We start from the raw sequence: 26,152 nt of genomic DNA on the forward strand, positions 1-26,152 counted from the left end.
TCGATGACTCTATGGAGAAATTAGAGTGGGTAAAGGTGTAAGAGGGTTAGAGGGCATCTAATGAATGAGTTTTTCACTCAGAGGGTGCTGGAATCTGGAACTCATTGCCTAAGGGGTGGTGGAGGCGGAGACTCTCATGATGTTTGAGGTATCTGAATGAACACCTGAACTGCCAGAGCAGGGAAGGCAACGGACCAAGTACTGGCAATCGGGATTGGTGTAGATGGTGATTGATATGAATAAGATGGACCTGCTGCTATGTTGTACGCTTTATGAGAGCGAGGCCATTCACCCCGTTGAGTCTATGCCAGCTCCCAGAGTAGTCCCACCCCGCCACTGTGGCCTACTCCCTCTCATCTCCCCAACTATTTTTCTTGTCCTTGAATGAGTAAATTGAAATTACACTGGTTCCGCACCTACAATGAAGTTGAAGGTGCAGTGTTGAGCTCCCATCGTGACTCAGGGATGGGACAATCTTGCATTTGTGTAGCAAATATCCAGATGCGGTCTGACCAATGTTTTATAAATCTACAAATTAACCCTAAATTTTAGGTTGAAAGTCTTAAATAATAAAGGCAAGCAAGCCATATGTGTACTTTTCCATCCTATCGAGCTGGGCAGTCACTTTCAACGAATGAACGCCCGTTGCCTGCATGTGATCTGCATCTCTGCATTCTCCATACATTAACATGGCTAAGAGTTTCTGAAATGTCACTAACATTAACACTGACCTTCCAGGTTGTTCTAACCCCTGAACCCAGGTAAATATTTTGTAAATCTTTCTTTTCTTATTTACGAATGTTAATGTAACTGTGCACTGTTTTCTATCATAGTATGGACTCTTGACCTCACAATGTTTCATCATGACCTTGCACTGTATTGTCTGTCTCTGTAACTGTAACACTTTATTTATTCTACATTCTGTTATTGCTCGTCCTTGCACTCCCTCAATGCACTATTCTGATACACGAGGAGGGAGGGGAGCACGGTTTGATTCGCGCCTCTGTCTGTAAGGAGATTTTACACTCTCTGTGACCGGATGGGTTTCCCCTGGGTGCTCTGCTGTCCTCTCACATCCCAAAGACATGCAGGTTAGGGTCGGTGACTTGTGGGCACGGGGGTTAGGGTCGGTGAGTTGTGGGCACGGGGATTAGGGTCGGTGAGTTGTGGGGACGGGGGTTAGGGTCGGTGAGTTGTGGGGACAGGGGTTAGGATCGGTGAGTTGTGGGGACGGGGTTTAGGGTCGGTGAGTTGTGGGGACGGGGGTTAGGATCGGTGAGTTGTGGGGACGGGGTTTAGGGTCGGTGAGTTGTGGGCACGGGGGTTAGGGTCGGTGAGTTGTGGGGACGGGGTTTAGGGTCGGTGAGTTGTGGGCACGGGGATTAGGGTCGGTGAGTTGTAGGGACGGGGGTTAGGGTCGGTGAGTTGTGGGGACGGGGGTTAGGGTCGGTGAGTTGTGGGGACGGGGGTTAGGGTCGGTGAGTTGTGGGGACGGGGTTTAGGGTCGGTGAGTTGTGGGCACGGGGGTTAGGGTCGGTGAGTTGTGGGCATGCTATGGAAGTATGGTGACACTTGTGGGATGCCCACAGCACATTCTCAGACCTTGTTGGTTGTCGACACAAACAATGCTTTTCACTGTATGTTTCGAAGTGCATGTGAAAAATGAAGCAAACCTTTAATGAAATGGTCGGTATGAATAAATGGCTTTCAGTGAACCTCCGTAGGCATGAGAATAATAAATCAATTTACCGATTTACCAATATAACATTAACGTAGTTTTTAGTATCGGCTTGAATTCTATTCCTGTTCAAATGAGCCCCGGTGCTTTGCATTTCATGAGTTCATTTACATATTTTTAATGACCTGTGTATCCGTCATTCCCCCCTTTTAGTCGGTTACTTTACAAGTACAAATCTTCCTGCAGGATGCAACACCTCACTCTGGTTAATTTGTAATTCTGCGTGTTCATATATAGTCCCAATCTTCCTGTGAATCAACAACGTGATGCCATCTGCAAAGGTCACCTTCCTTCCCCACTCCCTGCACTCCCAGCACGGATGGCTGCCCGGGGCTCAGTGACACCTCTGGGTGCAAGCAGACAGAACTGCCTGTCCTACCCTCAGCCTGGGTTCCTCTGGGGAAGGGCTGAGGGCAGAAGGGAGTCACAAACCTTTGGGACGAAGAGAACCACCAGGGTGATGTAGACGGAGAACACGACAGCGAGGGAGGCGAAGGCGAAGGCAGCATCCTGCTGGCTGCTGACGATCATTGTCACCGGGGCCGTGATCATACAGAGCACCTGGACAGGGGTTGGGCGAGGGGGCAGATGGAGGAGGAGTGGAGAGGGGCAGAGGGAGAGGGATGAAAGAGGGGAGTAGAGAGGGGAAGGGGAGGAGATGAACACGGAGGAGAGGTGAAGAGGGGAGAGGAAATGAGAGCGAGAGGGAAAGGGAAGGGTTAAAAAAGGGTGAGAGTGAAAGATGGAGAGAGAATGGGAGAGGATGAAAGGTGGAGAGAAAATGGGAAAGAGAGGGAGGTGGAGATGGGGAGGGGTTGAGGTAGAGGGAGAAGGGCAGAGAGAGAGAAACAATAAAAGAGAATGAGAGGAGGAGAATAGGAATAAGGGAGGGAGAATGGAGGAGAGCAACAGGGAGAGGTGGGGGAGAGGAGAGGGAAGAGGATGGGGGAGCAGGGGAGAGAGAGATTAGCCTTGTCATAAAATACCTTCATTTACATAGCATCTGTGGACCTCTCAAGAAGATAAGAAGATGAGGATAGGTGAAGGCCACTTGGCCACCTTTCAAAGCAATTATGACTGATCTATGTTTGCCTCTTCTTCTCTTCTGTGCCATTACCCAAAAACCAACAATTCCTCAATCTTTCAAATAAGTATCTCTCTCCACCTTATTAATATCTAATTCCAGCTTCCTTGGGACAGAGAATTCAAGAATTTCATCACCCTCAGAATGAAGACATTTCTGAACATCTCGGTGTTAAAAGACTGTCCCCTTCTCTTTAATATAACCACGTCCCTTTGTTCATGACCGGTGGAAACATTTCAACATCTGCCCTATCAAGCCCCCAGTGGCCTCAATGACTACAGACCGGTGGCATTGACCTCCCACATCATGAAGACCCTGGAGAGACTTGTTCTGGAGCTGCTCCGGCCTATGGTTAGGCCACACTTCGATCCCCTCCAGTTCGCCTACCAGCCCCGACTAGGAGTTGAGGATGCCATTGTCTACCTGCTGAACCGTGCCTACGCCCACCTGGACAAGCCAGCGAGCACGGTGAGGGTCATGTTTTTTGACTTCTCCAGTGCGTTCAACACCATCCGTCCTGCTCTGCTGGGGGAGAAGCTGACAGCGATGCAGGTGGATGCTTTCCTGGTGTCATGGATTCTTGATTACCTGACTGGCAGACCACAGTATGTGTGCTTGCAACACTGTGTGTCTGACAGAGTGACCAGCAGCACTGGGGCTCCACAGGGGACTGTCTTGTCTCCCTTTCTCTTCACCATTTACACTTTGGACTTCAACTACCGCACAGAGTCTTGTCATCTTCCGAAGTTTTCCGATGACTCTGCCATAGTTGGATGCATCAGCAAGGGAGATGAGGCTGAGTACAAGGCTACGGTGGGAAACTTTGTCACTTGGTGTGAGCAGAATTATCTGCAGTTTAATGTGAAAAAGACTAAGGAGCTGGTGGTAGACCTGAGGAGAGCTAAGGTACCGGTGACCCCTGTTTCCATCCAGGGGGTCAGGGTGGACATGGTGGAGGATTACAAATACCTGGGGATATGAATTGACAATAAACTGGACTGGTCAAAGAACACTGAGGCTGTCTACAAGAAGGGTCAGAGCCGTCTCTATTTCCTGAGGAGACTGAGGTCCTTTAACATCTGCCGGACGATGCTGAGGATGTTCTACGAGTCTGTGGTGGCCAGTGCTGTCATGTTTGCTGTTGTGTGCTGGGGCAGCAGGCTGAGGGTAGCAGACACCAACAGAATCAACAAACTCAGTCGTAAGGCCAGTGATGTTGTGGGGATGGAACTGGACTCTCTGACGGTGGTGTGAAAAGAGGATGCTGTCCAAGTTGCATGCCATCTTGGACAATGTCTCCCATCCACTACATAATGTACTGGGTGGGCACAGGAGTACATTCAGCCAGAGACTCATTCCACCGAGATGCAACACTGAGCATCATAGGAAGTCATCCCTGCCTGTGGCCATCAAACTTTACAACTCCTCCCTTGGAGGGTCAAACACCCTGAACCAATAGGCTGGTCCTGGACTTACTTCCTGGCATAATTTACATATTACTATTTAATTATTTATGGTTTTATTACTATTTAATTCTCTATGGTGCAACTGTAACGAAAACCAATTTCCCTCGGGATCAATAAAGTATGACTATGACTATGGTTCAGGGGGTTTATATATATAGAATAATATATCCTGGGAGTGAGTTACAGGCTGGGATCTAATTCAGGGCTTCAGGTGGTTTATACATAGAACAATAGATTCTCAAAAGTGAGTTAAATTCCAGTGGAGTGCTGTGGCACAAATGGAATTGGATTGTGCAGGCAAATGGGGTGAGTATGGGTGAGTTGGGATGAACATGATGGGTGAAGGACTAGTTTCTGTGCTGTACAACTCTACAACTGGATTTCAAAGATTGTGATACTCATGCTGGTAGACTCCAGCCTGATGGGAATTTGCATGTCATCCGGAGTGTCTCCTGTTTCTCACACCAGCCTTCCCCCTGCTCAGTGCCCTCACTCCCGACCCTACCAAAGTCACAAGATGGCTGGAGACAGTACCAAGTTACACAGCAAATTAACTAGCCGCTTTGAAGGAACAGAATGGTGGGTCTCTCAGACGCTCTAATACAGGGTTCTTTGAGAAATTTTGGGGATCTATGACAATCTATATCTATTTATGGGTTCTCTGTAGGAAATTACAAGATTTCTAATGGATGTTTCTATGGGGATCTACAAGGTTTCTAATGGAGGGTATTTATGAGGTTTTAATGGATCTATTCTGGGTGGCAGGGTGGAGATACGTCTCTACCAAAGGAGATGTAAGATGCTCCTTCCCTCCGCTAGCCTGAAGGTCACCCTTGGGCAAGGTGCAGCACCTGATTAGCCCCTCGATCAGGGTCATGTGAAGCCATGGGGAGCAGGTAGTGGATGTACAGTGGTTAATGAGCAGCTAGTACGTATCACAGGACCTGGTTATGTGACCACTGACATAACCATTTCTATGGGGATCTTCAGGCTTCTAATGAATCTATGGGGTTTCTATGGAAATTTGTCAATCTATGAGTTTCTAATAGATATATGAATTCTATAGGGATCTGCAAGGAGCAGGTCTTGTAATGGATTTATAGGTTTCCACAGGGATTTGCAGGGATATGTGGGATCTGAATGGATCTACAGGGTTTCTACGGGGATCTGTAGGGATTGTCTATGTCCCTTGTGGATCTTCACTGTTTCCATGGGGACCTATGGCGATTTATATGCTTCTGCTGGATCTATTGGCCTTTGTAGGGATCTACAGGACTTCTAATGAATCTATAAGGCTTCCATGAAGATCTGTGGGGATCTAAGATGCTTCTGATGCTTTCTGTGGGGATCAATGGGGATTTTTATGGATATATAGGGTTCTGTGGGGATCCATAGGGGTTCTAATGGTTTGTGCCCTTTTCCAATCCTGATCAGCCTGAAACATTGACGTTTATTCCCTTCCATAGCCCCACACACGGAGTTACGCTAGCACTTCGTGTGTGTTCTATTGAATCTATAGGTGAGCTACAGGGACCTACAGAGCTTCTCGTGATCTCTATGGTATTTTATGGTGAACTACAGGGATCTAAAGGACCTCTAGGGTTTCTAATGGGAAGCACCAGAGCAGGTGTCTAGAGGTTTGGCCACATAAATGGATAGGAAGATGGAGAGGATTGTGGGGGTGAGGGATTTCTGGAGATCAAGAACCAGGAATGGCTGGAGGTTGGGAAGGGATCTCCTAACCCTAACCCTAATGCTTACGGCCACGTTGTAAATGGCCATGCCCACGGCCCGGTGGTCATTGATCTTCTCCGTGGAAACGCTCTTCGTCTCGTAGGCCAGGAAGATCCCCAGGAGGAGCAGCAAACCCTTGTATCCATAAACAATTCCTGCAGGGCAGAGAGGGGAAAGGAGTTATGATAGGTGGGGTGCACGGCATTCAAGATGAGGAGGCAAGGAGTCAGTGTCAAGGTGTGGAAGCCCCTTTGCCTTTTCCCGTCCCCTCCACATGTAACTAGGCCACTCACCGAGCCAGGTGTTCATCTTCTTGGAACTGCAGTGCTCCAGCTGCGGTAGGATCAGCACGTCCTGATCTCCGGCGGGAGCCTCTTTGGTGAATTCCTGCCAGGAGAAGCAGGCAGGAGATGTCAGGGGCTCAAATCCAGACCCAGCTGCCAAGCCTCACCTAGACCCCCTGAATCAACCCCTTCCTGGCGATTGGCTTATTCACCGCACGGTGCCCTTCCATCAACCCCCAAACACAGCAAAGGGGATGTCAGACCCCTCCTGTTCATCCATGTAGTCAGAGGGAGACTCAGGGCCCCCTTAGCCCACCAAGACTGTGCCGTTATCAACCGCACATTTCCATTACCTCTACATCCCATCAGTCTCATTTTATTCTTCCTATGTTTGCAATGGTGCCTACCACTCACCTGCACTTAGGAGGTGGCTGACAGTGGCCAGTTAGTTCAGTATCACCCTAAAGGACTCCCATCTCCCGTGGAGTCAATGCGGGAAAAGCCCCTGGCCCAACTTGTCCATGCTGACCAAAGTACTCATGAGTTAAGTCTAAACATTTTCTATCCCTATCTCTGTCCATAGGACATAGAGCATTACAGCACAGTAACGGCCCTTTGGGCCGCAACCTATGCTGACCTTTTAACCTCCTCCATGATCAACCTAACACTTTCCTCCCACTTTGTGTGTTGTGATGCACCGGCAGCAACCTTGCCATTTATTTTTTAGCATTTTTGTCTGCTTTTTACGAGGACCAGTTGCTAGCTTGATGCTTAACCCAACATGGATGGAAAGCGTGCAATGAGCCGGACAGATTTGAACCCAGGACCATTTGCTTCCAAGTCTGGTGCAGATGCCACTGCACCACCAGACAATTTCCCCCACAAAGCCCTTCGCTTTCTTTTCATCCATGTGCCCATCTAAGAGCCTCTTAAATTCCCTAATATATTAGCCTCTACCACCTCCTCTGGCAATGCATTCCACACACTTACCACTCTCTGTGTAAAACCCCTACCTCTGACATCCCCCTATACATTCTGCCATTCACCTTCTGGTATTAAGTGGTGTGACTCTGGGAAAATGGCGCTGGCTGTCCACTCTATCTAAGCCTTTCATCACCTCCATCAAGTTGCCTCATCCTCCGCTGCTCTAAAGTGAAAAGCCCGAGCTCGCTCAATCTTTCCTCATTAGACATGCTATCTAATCCAAGCATCATCCTTCTCTTAACCTTCTCTGAGGTTTCCACGTCCTTTCAATTCTCCATAAGTGGGTCAGACTACCCAGTCAGCTCGATGATGTGATGAAGTGGTTTGACTATCTACCAGACGGCCAGGGTGAGCAGAATTGAACAAATGTATTATAGGAAGGATGTAGAAGTTTTGGAGAGGGTATAGAGGATATTTACCAGGATGTTGCTTAGATTAGAGAACATGTCTTCTTAGGAAAGATTGAGTGAGCTAGGGCTTTTGTCTTTGGAGAATGAAAGGAGACTTGAAAGAGACTCTGCAACAGTTGGGTATATGAAGGGAGGACGGGAGGATGAACACAGAGCCCTTAGTGGAGGACATTGTCAAATGGTACAAGCTGAATCATTTGCAGCTCAACATCAGCAAGACAAAGGAGATGATGATAGACTTTAGGAAGACTAAGCCTGCATTGCTCCCTGTTTCTATTGATGGTGAGGATGTGGTGAGGACCTACCAGTACCTGGAGGTGCGTCTGGATGACAGACAAATAGAACACCAACACAGAGGCTGTGTACAAGAAGGGCCAGGGTTGTCTCTACTTCCTGAAGAAACTGAGGTCCTTTGGAGTATACAGGCCTCTCCTTCACATGTTCAACCTGTTGTCACCAGTACAATCTTCTATGCAGTGGTGTGCTGGGGCATTGATATCAACACGGGTGATGACAACAGGCTCAATAAATTGATTAGAAAGGCTGGCAGTTATTAAAATCAAACTGGGCACACTGGAGGCTGTGGTAGAACAAAAGGCCCTACAGAAAGTTCTGACAATTCTGGACAATGTTTCTCATCCTCTGCATGCCACCTTGGCTGAACAGAGGAGCATGTATAGTAATAGACAGCGCTATTACGAGGTCATTTCTACTCTCAGCCATTAGGCTCTATAATGAATCAAGCTATATAAGGGGAAGTGATGACCCCCTCCCCCCTTGTCAGACTGTTTGAGGTAACTTATTTATTTATTCTTTCTTACTTCTCTTCTATTATTAGTATATTTGTATATCTGTGTGCTTGTAATGCTACAGTGACACTGTAATTTCCTTTGTGATCAATAAAGTGTCTAGCTATCTGTAAGATGATAAGAGTGGAGTGAACAGCAAGTGCCTTTATCCCAGGGTGGCAATGGCTAATATAAGAAGATATACTTTTAAAGTTTAAATTGGCGCTGGAGAAGTACAGCGACGGCTTGCTGGTAGCAAACAAAACTACTAACTGCTTTATTAATCACAGTTTTTCTCTAAAGTGATAACTGCAATCAATAGCATGTAACTTCCCTTTCAGAGCTGAGCTTTTGAACAGCCTGTATGACTTGGCATCTCTGCAGTGTGAGCTGAAGTCTTGAGGCTGCAGGACGATTGTGGCATGGCGTGTTTGGGCTGAATCGAGCTGGAGGGGCCCAGGCCTGGGGGCACGTTCTGCACTGAACTGAGGCTGTGGCCAGCGACTAACAGGCTCCTGGATTGTCTGTGACTGGCTTCGTGGCTGTGTATTCATGAGCTTCAGTTCTGAATGTTATTTGCTTACTTTTGTTGTTTGCACAATTTGTTTTTTTCCCCCCTGCAAATTGGCTCTTCTTTTTACTGGGTTCTATTGGATTTCTTTGTTTTGTGGCTGCCTGTAAGGAGACGAAACTCAAGGTTATGTATAGCACACAGTACATACTTCGATAATAAATGTACTTAGAACTTTGGAGGGAAGTATAAGGGGGATGTCAGAGGTGGGGTGAGTAGTGGATCAGTGAAATACACTGCCTGGGGAAGCAGGGACATTTAATAGACTCTTCGATAGGCACATGGATGACAGAACAATGGAGGGTTCTGTAGGAGGAAAGGGTTAGATTGATCCTGGAGTAGATGAGCACAACATGGTGGGCTGAAGGGCCTGGATTGTGCTGTACTGTTCTATGTTCCTTCTTCACATACTTTTAAACAGTTTTTCTGTACGTATCTCTACTTTCTATAGGCGCACCACTATCTGTTGCTCTTCTCCCAGCGGTGCACTCCTTCCGCAGACCCACTACCTCTGTGTCAGGGGACACACTGCTACCATAAGTCCATTCCCCTTTTCCTTCTGAGCATCTCCCTGACACCGGTACTCTGTATTGGATCGCACCCCCCCCCCCGACCTCACCTCAACGGTGCGGTGAAGCGGGTCGACCAGCTGCCAGATGGCCAGGGTGATGACGTCGATGGCCAGCAGCACGCTGACCGTGGCGTACAGCTTCCAGGGCTCCAGGTGCTGCGGGAGAGCAGAGCGCAGTTAGTGTAAACACTCAGGGTGAAAGAAAGTTAGTCACACCCACAGAGTTGGATGTGCAGCATTGTGTCCTCTACCCCGCTGTTGGGGCAATAAGTCACACATTGTCCTCTCTCCCCCTCCCACCCCCGAGTACCATGGACCAAAGTTGTCCTCTTTTTGCCCCTCTAATGGTGTTTCCCACTGAGTGAGGCAACCAATTAAATCTGCACACTGTCCATCCACCGTGCGCGCGCGTATACACACACACACACACACACACACACACACACACACACACACACACACATATATACTCACTCACTCACTCACCTCATTCGGGAGCTTGGGGAGAAGTTCTCGTCTCCAGCACTGTCTACCCTCAACTGGGAAACCAAATAAAACCATTCACATGCTTTTATTCCATAAACGTACCTATTCTTAATGTACGAGGCTGTCTCTCACTATCCAGCAACAAACAACCTGCTAGAGAAACTTGAGCAGAATCTGGGGGGTGAAGGAATAGCCAAAGTTTGGGTCAAATCTTGCATTTACACATTCTCCCTCCCTGGGAGGGGGAGAGGAGAAGTGGGAGAGGAGAAGGGTATAAGGGAGGGGGAGAGGGAGGGAGGGAGAGAAATAGAGGAGAGAGAGAGAAACAGAGTGAGAGAGAGAGAGACAGAAACAGCGAGATGGTCAGAGAGGGGAGAGAGAGAGAGAGACAGGGACAGAAACTGCGAGACAGTGAGATGGTCAGAGAGAAGGGGACAGGGAGAGAGAGAGAAAGAGAGGCAGAAAGATAAAAAGAAAGTGAGACAGAGAGTAAGTTGGAGGACCCAGGGAAATAGAGAGAGGGAGAATGGCCCTTGTGGTATTGACCCCCACCCAGGAACCAACATGGCTACTATGAGCAGAATGGCCTCCTCTTGTGTTTCTCTTCACCTGTCCCAAATGGCTGACCTCTCACCCTGAGCCCCTTCCCCTAGCACCCTCCCCAGTCTCCTTACACCCACCCTGCCTGTCCCTCTCATTCCAAGAACATGCCCCTCGAAATGACCTTGAAGTTACAGAGGACAAGGTGGAAGATCAGTCACCTTCTTAGCAACCAGGGTGTGACGACTCCCAGGTTTGCTGGCTCTGTGGCCAGCAACATGGGGCCAGTTACTCTGGTACCCGATTGTTCTGGAACCCCTGGCTTCCCAACATGGGACACTCTTTAGTCGAAGTATGATCAGGCATCTGGAATGTGGGACAAGTGTGTGACCAAGGCTGGGAGAAACTTGAGGAACACCAGGCAACAGGAATACTTGCGTGTTTGTGTTCGGAGATGGTCTGGAGTGTTTTTGACTGGTTTATTATGGTCACATGTAACACAATACAGTTAAAAAAAAATGTCTGTGTGCCATTCATTCAGATCAACCATAAATACATTGAGGTAGTACCAAACTAGACTGCAGAATATAATGTTACATTTACAGAGAAAGTGCAGTGCAGGGAGACAATAAGGTGAAAGGACCAAGACAAAGTAGAATGGGAGATCAAGAGTTCATCTTTTGAACTTTGAAGAGTTTCATCTGAATACAGCGCGATAGAAGCTGTCCTTCAGTTTCGAGTTTAGTGATATGTGTTTCAGACTTCTGTATCTTCTGCCCAAGAGCGAGAAGAGAGAATACCCAGGGTGGGAGGGGTTACATTGGCTGCTTTCTTGAGGCAGGAGGAGGTATAGACAGAGATGATACGGGAGAGGCTGATATTTAAGACTATAACACCATAAGATACAAGAGCAGAATTAGGCACTTGGCCATCAAGCCAGCTCTGGCACTTCATCATGGCTGATACAATTTTCCTCTCGGCCTCAATCTCCTGCCCATATACCTTCATGCCCTGACAAATCAAGAATCTATTAACCTCTGCCTTAAATATACATAAAGACTTGGCCTCCACAGCTGTCTGGCAAAAAACTCCACAAATGCACCCCTCTATTCTGAGGCTGTGTCCCCTGGTCTTAGACTCTCCCAGCATAGGAAACATCCTCTCCACAACCACTCTATCAAGGCCTTTCGCCATTCAATAAACTTCATTGAGCTCACCCCTCGTTCTTCTGAATTCTAGTGAATACAGGCCCAGAGCCATCAAACACTCTTCATATGACAAACTATTCAATCCTGAACCTCCTTTGAACCATTTCCAGTTTCAGTACATCCTTTCTGAAATAAGGGGCCCAAACCTGCTCACATTACTTCAAGCAAGGCCTCGTCAGTACTTTATAAAGTTTCAACATTACATCCTTGCTTTTACATTCTAGTCCTCTTGAAATGAATGCTGACATTACATTTGCCATCCTCGCCACAGACTCAACTTGCAAATTAACCTTTAGGGAATCCTGCACAAGGACTCCCAAATCCCTTTGCACTTCAGGTTTTTGTATTTTCTCTCCAGTTAGAGAATAGTCAATCCTTTCATTTCTTCTACTGAAGTGCATGACTATACATTTCCTGACACTGTATTCCGTCTACCATTTCTTTACCCATTCTACTAATCTGTTCCAAGTCTTTCTGTAGCCTCTTTACTTTCTCAAAAGTACCTGCCCCTCCAGCTAACTTCATATCATCTGAAAACTTTGCAACAAAGCCATCAATTCCATCATCCAAATCATTGAAATATAATGTAGAAAGAATTGGTCCCAACACACACTCCTGTCGAACACCACTAGTCACTGGCAGCCAACCAGAAAAGGCTCCCTTTATTCCCACTCTTGGCCTGCTGCCAATCAGCCACTGCTTTATCTTTCCTGTAATACCATGGGCTCGTAGCTTGTTAAGCAGCCTCATGTATGGGACCTTGTCAAAGGCCTTCTGAAAATCCAAGTACACAACATCAACTGATTGTCCTTTGTCTATCCTGCTTGTTATTTTGTGTTAGTTTATCACGTGCCTTCAAGCACTCAAAAACCACATCACTAACAATCGACTCCAACATCTTCCCAACCACTGAGGTCAGACTAACTGGCCTATAATTTCCTTTCTTCTGCTTCTCTCCCTTCTTGAAGAGAGGAATGTTTGCAATTTTCCAGTCTTCCAGAACCATTCCAAAATCTAGTGATTCTTGAAAGATCATTACTAATGCCTGCACAATTTCTTCAGCCACCTCTTTCAGAACCCTGGGGTGTACACCATCTGGTCCAGGTGTCTTATCTACAGCCAACCAGAAAAGGCTCCATTTATTCCCACTCTTTCCTCCTGCCAATCAGCCACTGCTTTATCCAGGCTAGAATCTTTCCTGTAATACCATGGGCTTGTAGGTTGTTAGGCAGCCTCATATATGGGACCTTGTCAAAGGCTTCCTGAAAATCCAAGTACACCACATCAACCGATTCTCCTTTGGCTATCCCGCGTGTTATTTGTGTATGTTCGTTGAGTTGGTTAAAAACATTTGAGCAACATGGAAAAAAAAGGTGAAATGAACTTGTGTTGAGGGACTGATAAGATCAACATTAAGTAGAATGATAGAGCAAATAGTCCCTTCGCCCATCTAGTCCATGCCAAGCAAAGTGCCCATCCATGCTTGTCCATATACCTCTAAACATTTCCTATCCACATACCTACCCATGCCTTTTAAATGTTGTAACTTTACCTACTCTGGCAGCTGGTTCCACGTATCCACCAACCCTTGTCAAACAGTTGTCCCTCAGCTCCCCTTGACATCTTTTCTCTCTCACCTTATACCTATACCCTATAGTTTTGGACCTTATACCTGTGATTAACCACCTTATCTGTGCCCCACTTGTGGGATACCCCTAGCACATCCCTCTAGGTGTATTGGTTGTTAATGCAAACGAAGAATCTCATGTTTAGACGTACATGTGGTAAGTATACCTAAGTCTAAATTGGAATCTCACAATCTTGTACAGGTATACCTTTAAAAGGTCACCTGCCAGCCTCCAGGTAAAACAGTCCAAGCCTATCCAATCTCTCCTTATAACTCAAGCCCACCAATCCTGGGAAACTGGCTAACCTGGAGCTGGTTTGGGATCACCAGGACTTTACTGTATTTGATTACTTTTTCATCGCTGTGTAAACAGCGACTGCAGTGCCGCTTTCAGCCACTGTATGGTGGTGCTATGTAACTCCCGCCCTCATAGCAGCTGAAGTGGAGCAATGCACAAAAGATGCTGGACGAACTCAGCAGGTCAGGCAGCATCAACGGAGGGAATAGGCAGTTGACATTTTGGCTGAGATCCTTTGTCAGGACTCATGATGAAGGGCTTCGGCCCGAAATATCAACAGTTTATTCATTTCCATGGATGCCACCTGACCTGCTGAGCTCCTCCAGCATTTTTAGTGTGTTGCTCCGGATTTCCAGCATCTGCAGGATCTCTTGTGTTTATAGCTAGAGTGGACACTTGTTAATAATATAATGTGGCTTTTAACTGTGATTCACTGCCAGATTGCAAGTCCTTTCACAGCACAGACAATTGCTAGACTTCCTATTCTGGCCCCAAACTCTCTCTGATCAGTCATGTATCAAGATCCCTTAAAAGATGAGTTCCCAACCCCTTTTCATGCCATGGAGCCTGTATTAATGGGTTACCAACCCCAGGTTGGGAACCTCTCCTCAAAGGGACAATGGTGCAGATAGGAGGAGGTGAGATGAGAGAAGCGAGGGAAAGAGGGTGACGGGAAGGGGCAGGCTGGAGGAGGGTTAGGGGTTATCTTTAGTCAAAGGCTGGTGGATGTGTGGAATTCATTGCCACAGACCGCGATGGAGGCCCAGTCATTGGGTATATTTAAAATGGAGGATGATAAGTTCTTGATTTAGTGAGGGTACCAAAAGTTACAGGGAGAGGGCAGGGGAGTGGAGTTGCAAGGTACGTTAAATCAACTATGATGGAATATTGGAGCAGATTTGATGGACCGAATGGCCTAATTCTTCTCCTAAGTCTTTTATGGTCTTATCCCTTCGGCAAACAATGTCTGTGCCCACCATGTGGCCAAATGAAACTAATCTCTTTTGCCTGTACGTGCTCCATTAGGCTTGTTCATGTGCCTATCAGCCTCTTAAACACCCGATCATGCCTACTTCCAATACCTTATCCTTACTCAATGCTCAATGATATGATCCGCATGAACCGTATGCAAGACAAGTTTTTCACTGTATCTCAGTACTTGCGACAATGTTAAACCTATTCTAATACCAGTTAAGAAGAAGAGATTGAACCAAGGGTAAAGAGTGGGTGTTGTGTGTCCGAGACCCTAAGTGGCTGGGGGTCCCCGAGTTCCCACACCCTCTCCCTACCTTCCGCTTCTCCTTCTTCTCCACTTTCTTGGTGAACACGGTGTGGACCCACCAGATCTTAGTGAACATGCTTCCATAGGCCAGGCTGAAGCCCAGACCCAGGAGCCAAAGGCGAGCCTGCAGAGAGAAGCACAATGAGCCAGGTTTACCTTTGCCAGGCCAGTGGCACAGAGGGTACAAATGACGTCTCGTGGCTCCTAGGGACCTGGGTTCGATCCCTGCCTCCATCCCTGAGTGTTCACCCTGAGACCACTTGAGCTTCCCCCGGGTGTTCTGATTTTCTTTCACATCCCCCAGTCTGTGGGTGGTGGGTTACTGGGAATGGGACTGAAAGGAACCTCATTCAGTTGTCAGTAAATTGACTGGCTGATTGGCCTTGTGAGAGTGTGTGTAGAGGTGGAGGAGTGGGTGAGGTTCACTTCATGCCCATTCCTTCCTTCCTCGTAGACCTCCCGTCCCCCCGCCACCCCCAGCGACTCACCTGGCAGACGAGGGGGAAATGCCACTTGCGGATGTGGTAGCCATCCAGACCAAGGGGGAACACGGCAGCCAGAGCCAAGGTGCAACCCACTGCTGTCATGTTGTTCAGGTAGGGCTGCGAGTTCTGGATATACCTGGAGTGTGGGAGAGAGGGGGACAGTCACAGTATAGCTATACAACACCAACAACAAAAGCACCAACTGCAACAATGCCAACAGCAAAAACAATAGTAATGACAAATACAGCAATGATACAGCAAGTTCACCAACAGAAACTACGCCAACATCAGTAACAACACCAACAACAATCACTACAACACCAACAATGGCAGCAACGTCAATGACAATAATACCGATAATACAAACAGCACCAACAATGGCAACAAAACCAACTGCAATAACACCATTGGCAACATCAATGACAAAAACAGCTTCACCAACAACAGAAACAACCATGCCAACAATTTGCCAACTGCAACAATACCAACATTGGTAACAACACCAACAAGAACAACAATGCCAATAGTTACACCCATGACAATACCAATAACAGTCACAAAGCATCAACAGTAACAAATCCAACAGCCACAATGCCAATAGCAGCAATGGCAATAACTACAATGCCAATGACAGCAACAATGCATTGCCAACAACAGCAAAATAACAGGAAAAACAATGCAAACAACAGCAGCGACAAAGCCAACAAAACAACACCGACACTAGCAATGACAATGCTAACAACTACAACTACAACACCAACAGCAACACAAACATCAACAATACCAAAAACAACAATGCCAAAAGCATTGCCAACGAAAGCAACAATAATGCCAACAACAGCAAAAACAATGCCAGCAACAGCAGCAACGCCAATGAAAACAATAACAACACCAACAGCACAAACAATGGCAACGGCACCAACAATAACAACAATGCCAAAAGCATTGCCAAGAACAGCAATGGTGTTCAACAGCAACACAGTTGCAAATGCCAATAAGAACAGCAATGTCAACACCAACGATAAGAACAGCAATTCCAATGCCAACAAGAACAACAGCAACGTAAGTGCCAATAACAACAATGCCAACACCAACAACGTTAACAATGCCAATGACAGTGATAACAGCAAAGATGTGAATGCCAGCTACACCACCAACATCAATAATGCCAATACCAAGATCACCAAAAGCAACGATGCCAATAACAGCAGTAATGACAGCACCAACAACCACAACACCAAGAACAGCAAAGACAATGTCAACAGCAAAAAGGCCAACAGGAGTAACACCAACACTAACAACAATAACAACACATCGCCAGCAACATTGCCAGCAATACTAACAACACAAACTACAGCAATAATACCAACAATAACACCAATATCAACAGTAACAATGCCGAAAGTAACAACATTGCCAGCAACAATGTCAAACGTCATCACCAATGTCAAACGTCATCACCAACAATAATATCTACAATGGAAACAATAAGAGGAACTTGGCAACTTAAAGAGGAACACCAACATCACAACAGTACCGGCGTAACAACAGCAACATCACATGTAGACACACAGGCAACAACAGATGCAACTAGAGCAATAAAAATGACCAATAAAATCATCAGTACAACAACAATGGTGACAAGGAAACAACAGAAGTAACAACGGGTGTAGTGAGGACAAAACAAAGAGTTAATAACGACAGGCCACAACACCAATGGCATCACCAAAATCAAACCACACATTGACAGCAACAGCAATAATAACACAGACAACAGCAACAGAATGAAACAGAACAGCAGAACACCAGGACTAACAACAGTAGCAAAAACAACTACACTATCAATGAGCAATAAAACTCCAGCAGTACCAAAGTTCAAAGTAAATTTATTATCAAGGTACATATATGTCACCATATACAATCCCAAGATCCACAGTAGAACAAAGAAATCCAAAAATCAATGAAGAACTACACACAAGCAAAGACGGACAAACAATGAATGTGCCAAGGAAGACAAACTGATTGCTTTTGTTTGTGTGTAGTTTTTCATTGACTTTGTCGTGATGTGTCTAGTGTGGTAGTGTAGTGAGTAGTGCTTGTCACTCTCACTTTCAGCTTCCACCGCTGGCAGGCAGTCTTGTGAAAAGGAGAGCTGAATGTGCAAGTCTCTCCCTCCCAGTACGTAACCTCTCCAACAGCAAGCCTCAGGTAGTGCCTCCCCGCTGGCGACATACGGAAACTGAACTCCTTTCGGACCTAGGCTGAACTACAGGGGACGTGGAGGAGGCCTGGCTCCTGGACATGTAGCACGCAGGCCTACTGGAGCTCGTGAACCAGATCCCCAGCTATGCATAAATAGCCTCACTGCCTTGTGGGCAGCCTTGGGAGAGACAAAGGCTTCAGGAGTAAACCCAGATAGCAAATCCAGAGTGGAGCCCCTAAGTTAGCTGGATGTCAATGAACATCCTTCTGGCAGCTCCTGCACCAAGCTGGTGCCAAACGTATTGCTTCATAAGCTTTCCTTTGGACTACACTAGTGAGGCCGAGAAGGGGATCTTGACAACCGGGCATCTCGGGATCTCCATATCTTCTGCCCAGGCTTTGAGACAGACAGATACCAACCAACCAACTAGTTTTTCATTGTATTGTGTTTCTTTGTTCCACTGTGAATGTCAACAACATACAACGAGCAGCGTAAAAAACACAATAGTGTAATAGATCACCACAACTCAGAAACAAGCCATTCAGCCGACCTGTTCTGTGTTGAACTGTTATTCTACCCATGCCTATTGATCTGCACCTGGACCATGAATGTTGACAACAACAGAGCCACAAACACACAACAGCATAGACAATCCTGAACACATCGGCAGCAGGTCATTTAACACTTCCCTTCAGTAACAACATGGCTGATCTTTTACCTCAGCTCTCCTTACCTGCACTAACCCCACATCCTTCAGTTTTCTAATACTCCCTGCCTCGAATGTGGTCAGCATCCCAGTCCAGGAGGGATTCTGAGGATTTGTTGTTCTCTGATAGGAGGGGAGGGTTGTGGGGCCGGATGGGGTGACAGAGACGGGTTGGGGAACATCACACAGGGGTTTGAGTCATGGAGCTGTAGAGCATAGAAACAGACCATTTGGCCCACCAAGTCAATGCTGTTAGTTGTGCCAATCTAATCTGATCTCACTTACCCCTGCCATCCATGTCCAGCTGTTTCTTAAATACGATGATCTCCATATCTCTGCCTATGTTACACCCCCATTCATTCCGACCACCCTCTAGGGAAAAGAAAATCCCCCTCAAAACCTTCTACCTCTCACTTTGAACCTAAGACCTCTCATTTAAGTTACCCTTAATATGGATAAAAAATCATTTACTCATATACATTCCAGTTAATTGGTTTTTCGGTTAATTGGGGCAGCTGCTTATCTGGGACAACTCTCAAAAAACAAAAACTAATCGAGAAGATAACAGGAATTCTGCAGATGCTGGAAATTCAAGCAACACACATCAAAGTTACTGGTGAACGCAGCAGGCCAAGCAGCATCTATAGGAAGAGGCGCAGTCGACGTTTCAGGCCGAGACCCTTCGTCAGGACTAACTGAAGGAAGAGTGAGTAAGGGATTTGAAAGCTGGAGGGGGAGGGGGAGATGCAAAATGATAGGAGAAGACAGGAGGGGGAGGGATAGAGCCAAGAGCTGGACAGGTGATAGGCAAAAAGGGATACGAGAGGATCATGGGACAGGAGGTCCGGGAAGAAAGACCGGGGGGGGGGGGGTGACCCAGAGGATGGGCAAGAGGTATATTCAGAGGGACAGAGGGAGAAAAAGGAGAGTGAGAGAAAGAATGTGTGCATAAAAAAGAGTAACAGATGGGGTACGAGGGGGAGGTGGGGCCTAGCGGAAGTTGGAGAAGTCAATGTTCATGCCATCAGGTTGGAGGCTACCCATACGGAATATAAGGTGTTGTTCCTCCAACCTGAGTGTGGCTTCATCTTTACAGTAGAGGAGGCCGTGGATAGACATGTCAGAATGGGAATGGGATGTGGAATTAAAATGTGTGGCCACTGGGAGATCCTGCTTTCTCTGGGACCGCTTTGCTGAACATCTACGCTCTGTCCGCCAGAGAAAGCAGGATCTCCCAGTGGCCACACATTTTAATTCCACATCCCATTCCCATTCTGACATGTCTATCCACGGCCTCCTCTACTGTAAAGATGAAGCCACACTCAGGTTGGAGGAACAACACCTTATATTCCGTATGGGTAGCCTCCAACCTGATGGCATGAACATTGACTTCTCTAACTTCCGCTAGGCCCCACCTCCCCCTCGTACCCCATCTGTTACTCTTTTTTATGCACACATTCTTTCTCTCACTCTCCTTTTTCTCCCTCTGTCCCTCTGAATATACCTCTTGCCCATCCTCTGGGTCACCCCCCCCCCCGGTCTTTCTTCCCGGACCTCCTGTCCCATGATCCTCTCGTATCCCTTTTTGCCTATCACCTGTCCAGCTCTTGGCTCTATCCCTCCCCCTCCTGTCTTCTCCTATCATTTTGCATCTCCCCCTCCCCCTCCAGCTTTCAAATCCCTTACTCACTCTTCCTTCAGTTAGTCCTGACGAAGGGTCTCGGCCTGAAACGTCGACTGCGCCTCTTCCTATAGATGCTGCTTGGCCTGCTGCGTTCACCAGTAACTTTGATGTGTGTTAATCGAGAAGATAGCTGGGTTTCCCTTGACTGTATTAGTATTGTTTTGCTCACTATAGTTTCAAGCATTCGGGGTTTGGTGATGCCAGAAACAGCCAGGAGTGAAAATGAAACTGCAGTGGCATGCAAAAGTTTGGGCACCCCGGTCAAAATTTCTGCTACTGTGAATAGCTAAGCGAGTAAAAGATGACCTGATTTCCAAAAGGCTTAAAGTTAAAGATGACACATTTCTTTAATATTTTAAGCGAGGTTACTTTTTTATTTCCATCTTTTACAGTTTCAGAATAACAAAAAAGGAAAAGAGCCCGAAGCAAAGTTTGGGCACCCTGCATGGTCAGTATTTAGTAACACCCCCTTTGGCAAGTATCACAGCTTGTAAACGCTTTCTGTAGCCAGCTAAGAGTCTTTCAATTCTTGTTTGGGGGATTTTTGCCCATTCTTCCTTGCAAAAGGCTTCTAGTTCTGTGAGATTCTTGGGCCGTCTTGCATGCACTGCTCTTTTGAGGTCTATCCACAGATTTTCAATGATGTTTAGGTCGGGGGACTGTGAGGGCCGTGGCCAACTTGTGCCTCTGGTAGTCCATTGCGGATTTTGAGGTGTGTTTAGGATCATTATCCTGTTGTAGAAGCCATCCTCTTTTCATCTTCAGCTTTTTTACAGACGGTGTGATGTTTGCTTCCAGAATTTGCTGGTATTTAATTGAATTCATTCTTCCCTCTACCAGTGAAATGTTCCCCGTGCCACTGGCTGCAACACAAGCCCAAAGCATGATCGATCCACCCCCGTGCTTAACAGTTGGAGAGGGGTTCTTTTCATGAAATTCTGCACCCTTTTTTCTCCAAACATATCTTTGCTCATTGCAGCCAGAAAGTTCTATTTTAACTTCATCAGTCCACAGGACTTGTTTCCAAAATGCATCAGCCTTGTTTAGATGTTCCTTTGCAAACTTCTGACGCTGAATTTCGTGGTGAGAAATTCATGAATTTTTTGGAGAAAAAAGGGTGCAGAATTTCATGAAAAGAACACCTCTCCCACTGTTAAGCACAGGGGTGGATCGATCATGCTTTGGGCTTGTGTTGCAGCCAGTGGCACGGGGAACATTTCACTGGTAGAGGGAAGAATGAATTCAACCAGCAAATTCTGGAAGCAAACATCACACCGTCTGATATAAAAAAAAGCTGAAGATGAAAAGAGGATGGCTTCTACAACAGGATAATGATCCTAAACACACCTCAAACTCCACAATGGACTACCAGAGGCACAAGCTGGCCACGGCCCTCACAGTCCCCCGACCTAAACATCATTGAAAATCTGCGGATAGACCTCAAAAGAGCAGTGCATGCAAGATGGCCCAAAAATCTCACAGAACTAGAAGCCTTTTGCAAGGAAGAATGGGCAAAAATCCCCCAAACAAGAATTGAAAGACTCTTAGCTGGCTACAGAAACCATTTACAAGCTGTGATACTTGCCAAAGGGGGTGTTACTAAGTACTGACCATGCAGGGTGCCCAAACCTTTGCTTCTGGCCCTTTTCATTTTTTGTTATTTTGAAACTGTAAAAGATGGAAATAAAAAAGTAATCTTGCTTAAAATATTAAACAAATATGTCATCTTTAACTTTATGCCTTTTGAAAATCAGGTCATCTTTTACTCATTTAGCTATTCATAGTAACAGAAATTTTGACAAGGGGTGCCCAAACTTTTGCATCTTTTGTATTTCACTACTTCAACAAGGTAGGAATTATTAATGTTTTCAACATTCATCTTGAACGTTACAATAAAAATGAAGATTTGGGGGATACAATTGTTGAAAGTATTGTATGAAGGCAGTCCATTATCTGCACTAGCTGTCTGTGCTAATTTTATTCACTTATAATCAATCAAAAGAACACGACAGTGTGCTGGTTGTCCATCATATTCAACGATGGCAGCGAAACCTGTGCGGGAGGGTTTTTAAAGTGGAAAAGCCTTTGCACTGGGACAGATCCACTCTCTTGACCTCGGAAGTCTGGGTCCAGTGGTACAAATAGTTGTCACAGACTGAAGTCTTCCTTAGTTGCAGTGGATAACCATGACTTCTGTGCCTTGTCATTGCCTTTGCTCAGCACAAAACATTGTACAATTGCCTTCTTGGCCATTGCATCTCACTACTGATTTCATCCATCCAATCTGCGGGATATGACCTCACATGCATGTCCCTATTTTACTGGGGTATGATACCCACTGGCTACCCTCACCTGGTTTACCCCGCCTGTCAGTGTACCGGGATGCGGCTGCCGTCACATGCAAACATCCACTTGGAGCCACAGATGAGAGGTAAGCTTCCGATGGGAACCAAAGGTGAGTGATCTGCTCCAGAATGGAGACAATAACAAGCCCTTTAACCAGAGGTGCTATCTCTCCCTGGACGCGTCCTACACGACAGGATGAATTCCTCCTTTGATAACTATTAGGAACAACTACACAATTTTATAGTACTGTAGTAGCATTGAGAGTGTGCTAATTTGTTCTGTATTTCATTTAAATGGATATTTTGTTGCTCACTTAACTGGTTGTTTGTCTTTTTTATGCCTTTTCAACTATTTTCATGAAACTTCATCTAACTGGGACAGCTGCTTAAGTGGGCCAAAATGTACTGGTATCAATGTACTGCCCCAATTAATACAGTGGATTCTGATTAATTGGGACACATCGGGACCAATATGTTTTGGCCCAATTAAGTGGCTGCCACAATTATCCAAAGTTTTAGGGAAAGTTAAAACGGTGTAAGAAAGACAAATTACCATTAAACTGAGTAACAAAGTATCTACTTAAATGAAATACAGAACAAATTAGGATATAAACAAAACTAATACAGTACTCTAAAGCTGTGTATTGGTTACTAATAGCTACTGACGGAGGAATTCTTCAAGTATACGCCAGTGCATTCTTTTGATTGTAAATGAACAAAATCAGTATAGGCACCCAGTGTCTTCATTGCCTTCCTGCTTGAAGCAGTGTCATAATCAAACAATAAATTTCCTAGCCCTGGTTCAGTTGTGTCATCCTAATCACTTTCCTCACCTTCATATTCCTGGCCTTGGTGCTTTGATACAATGCTTTTGACGAATGAATCCCCAAATCTTCATTTTCATTGTAACATTTAAAATGACTGCTGATACCTTCAAGTTCTACATAGTTCCTAACTTGTTGAAGTCGTGAAATCGTTTCATTTTATTCCCGGCTGTTTTCAGCACCTCCAAGCTTGAATGCTTGAGACCACAGTATCTTGCTGTTTACTTCTCACCTATCATTGTCAAACAGTGCAGCCTGTAGAAGGTTAACCCTTGCATTTACTTCCTTGGCTGTTAAAGGTATTAGTACATTTTCTTCAATTGCTTTGAGAATGTGGTTCACCAACTTTCCGCAATACGTTTTAACATTTTTTTATGATTCCCATATCCATTGGTTGCACCAAGGATGTTGCATTAGTAGGCAGAAATTCCAGCTGGATGTTTCGCAAACATTCTACATCAGGGAGTGCTGCATAATTGTCAACAAGCAGAAGAATTTTGCTTGATTTCCACTGTAGTTCCATATCCCAACTCATCAGTCATTTTCTAGAAATTTCAGAAGTTATCCACGCATTCTTATTAGCAGAGTACCTGACTGGTAAACCATTCATTCGTAGTCCCTTGAAGCATCGAGCTTTCCCCAATAACCAACTTTTTTTTTTTATCAGTTCCTGACATATTTGCACAATCCTATTATACGATCCATTGCTTTCTTTGAACCTAACTGTGTTGTGTGTTTGTAGCAAAGGGAACCATCCAGCCTGGCACGATTTTTAAAAATGGCCTGTTTTATCTGCATTGTAGAATCATCTACGCAAAATTTTTGAAGCAAGTCGGGGAGTTTTGTAAATTTCCATGTTTCTGCACTTGCAACATCAGCACTACCCTTCTTGCCATGTGCCTTCTTGAATCTAATGTGGTGCTTACAGTTCCATCAAGACAACCATCTATTTCTTTAAAATCTTCATGACCCAGCTTTTTAGCTAACTCCTCTGACTTGCATTTTAACATTGGTCCACTGAAATGCACACCCCATCCAGTTACAATGAAAAGCTATCGATTGAGGGCCACTTCAAACAGCTGGATCCTTTGCTTCATGCTTACGTTTTTGGGGTGTTCCCTGTTGTCCCTCTTGCAATGCCCATTCTTCTCGCAGTTTATCTTGCTGATGTATCGTGTGTGCAATTGTAGATTTCAGCACTCCCGTTATCTCTGCCAGCTAACAATGAGTGGTGTTAGGCAGATGGATTTTAATTTGGTCTAGCAGGGTATTTTTTTGGGTTAGTGTCAAATCTTTTCGAGGCATCTTGGCAAGGGTCTCAATTTTTTTTTAAGTCAAAATTTTAAAAAATATATCAATTAACTGATGGCCCAATTAACTAGAATCTACTGTATATAGACAGCTTTTAGAATCAGCATCTGACGTGCCTAATAGATAACATAACACAAGCACACGCAACTGACACAACTGTTCACTCTAAGCACAGTGTAGTTTCTAATGGCCACACAAGTGCACATAACTGGCCTTCTCCTGCCCCAGTTAAGTGGCATAGTGTCCCAATAAACTAAAGGGATCCCATCTATTTTCTCGATTTGTTTTTATTCTTTAAGAGTTGTCCCGAATAAGCGAATGTCCCAATTAGCTGATGGCCCAATTAATCCACTGTATATATAGACATAACCAGTGGATTCTGGTTAATTTGGCCCATCGGTAATGGTACAGAGGCTGCAATGCAGAGGATCGTAAGAGGCTACCTTAACAGAGGCTTACAGATCCACCCTGCTCTATCACGGCTACTAGTCTCCCCACCACTAAGGACATCTTCAGGTAAGGTGCTCAAGAAGGTAGCGTCCATTACTAAAGACTGTCACCACCCAGAACATGTCCTCTTTTCATTACTACCATTGGGGAGGAGATACAGGACCCTGAAGATGAACACTCAACATTTTAGGAACAGCTTTCTCCGGATGCTCCGGTTTCCTCCCACGTTCCAAAGACGTACGGGTTAGGGTTAGTAAGTTGCAGGCATGCTTTGTTCGTACCAGAAGTGTGGCGGGCTGCCACCACAATCCTCACTGATTCTATTTGATTCAAACTGTATGCTTTGAATTTCACTGCATGTTTTGATGTACATGTGACAAAAAAACCCCCAATAAATAAATAAATAAAACTTCTTTCCCCCCACCCACTCCACCATCAGAGTTCTGAATGTCCATGACCTCTCCATTCCTTTCTTTTGCACATTTCATTTATTTTAAATTTATAGCGATATCATTTCTGTGCATTACATTGCTGCCTCACCCATTAAGTCGGTGATATTAAGCCTGATTCTGATTTTGACACATTCGGTGAAGCCTCTTCCCCGGCGCCTACTCACCGCACGTTACTGTTGTAGATGTTGAAGGTCAGGCAGATGATTCCCAGCAAAATCCCGAGCCCAGCCAAGACAGAGACAGACACAAAGAGCTTCTGTGATAGGTACCGGAATGTAGGGATGACCTTGGTGTGGTCGGCAGGTGGGACACCACCTGTGAACAGAGGACAAGAGAGGTCAAGGGATTGGAGACACGAGGGACTGCTGGACGGTCTCAGATTCAAACAGCAACCGGTGGGGTTTGTCGGTGTTTTGGGTCAAAACCCCACATCAGGACTGGGATTCAAGGAGTGTGAGGAGTGTGTAGAAAGTTTAGGATCTGATGCACGGTTTCAACCTGAAATGATGACCATTCCTCTCCCCCCACAGATGCTGCTCAGCTTGCTGAGTCCTTACAGCAGCTTGTTTGACTGTCAAGAGAAAGGGTCCACTGCTGATACTTCAAAGAGAGAGAGAATAA

The 26,152-nt window shown here is 45.8% G+C and overlaps 1 protein-coding gene across 2 annotated transcripts in view; it reads right to left on the bottom strand.

The window, feature by feature from the left end:
* Window positions 1-26,152, bottom strand: part of gabbr1b (gamma-aminobutyric acid (GABA) B receptor, 1b) — a 282,459-nt gene that overhangs the window by 29,727 nt on the left and 226,580 nt on the right. For both annotated transcript variants that reach the window (XM_063048134.1, XM_063048135.1), the window contains 7 exons: window positions 25,696-25,846; window positions 15,560-15,692; window positions 15,079-15,195; window positions 9,679-9,786; window positions 6,316-6,409; window positions 6,050-6,177; window positions 2,171-2,299 (listed from right to left, as the gene is read on the bottom strand). In XM_063048134.1, coding sequence (XP_062904204.1) covers window positions 2,171-2,299; window positions 6,050-6,177; window positions 6,316-6,409; window positions 9,679-9,786; window positions 15,079-15,195; window positions 15,560-15,692; window positions 25,696-25,846 — 860 coding nt within the window. The remainder of the gene's footprint in view (window positions 1-2,170; window positions 2,300-6,049; window positions 6,178-6,315; window positions 6,410-9,678; window positions 9,787-15,078; window positions 15,196-15,559; window positions 15,693-25,695; window positions 25,847-26,152) is intronic.

This window comes from Mobula hypostoma, chromosome 5 (assembly GCF_963921235.1).
Source record: "Mobula hypostoma chromosome 5, sMobHyp1.1, whole genome shotgun sequence".
Classification (NCBI taxonomy): domain Eukaryota; kingdom Metazoa; phylum Chordata; class Chondrichthyes; order Myliobatiformes; family Myliobatidae; genus Mobula; species Mobula hypostoma.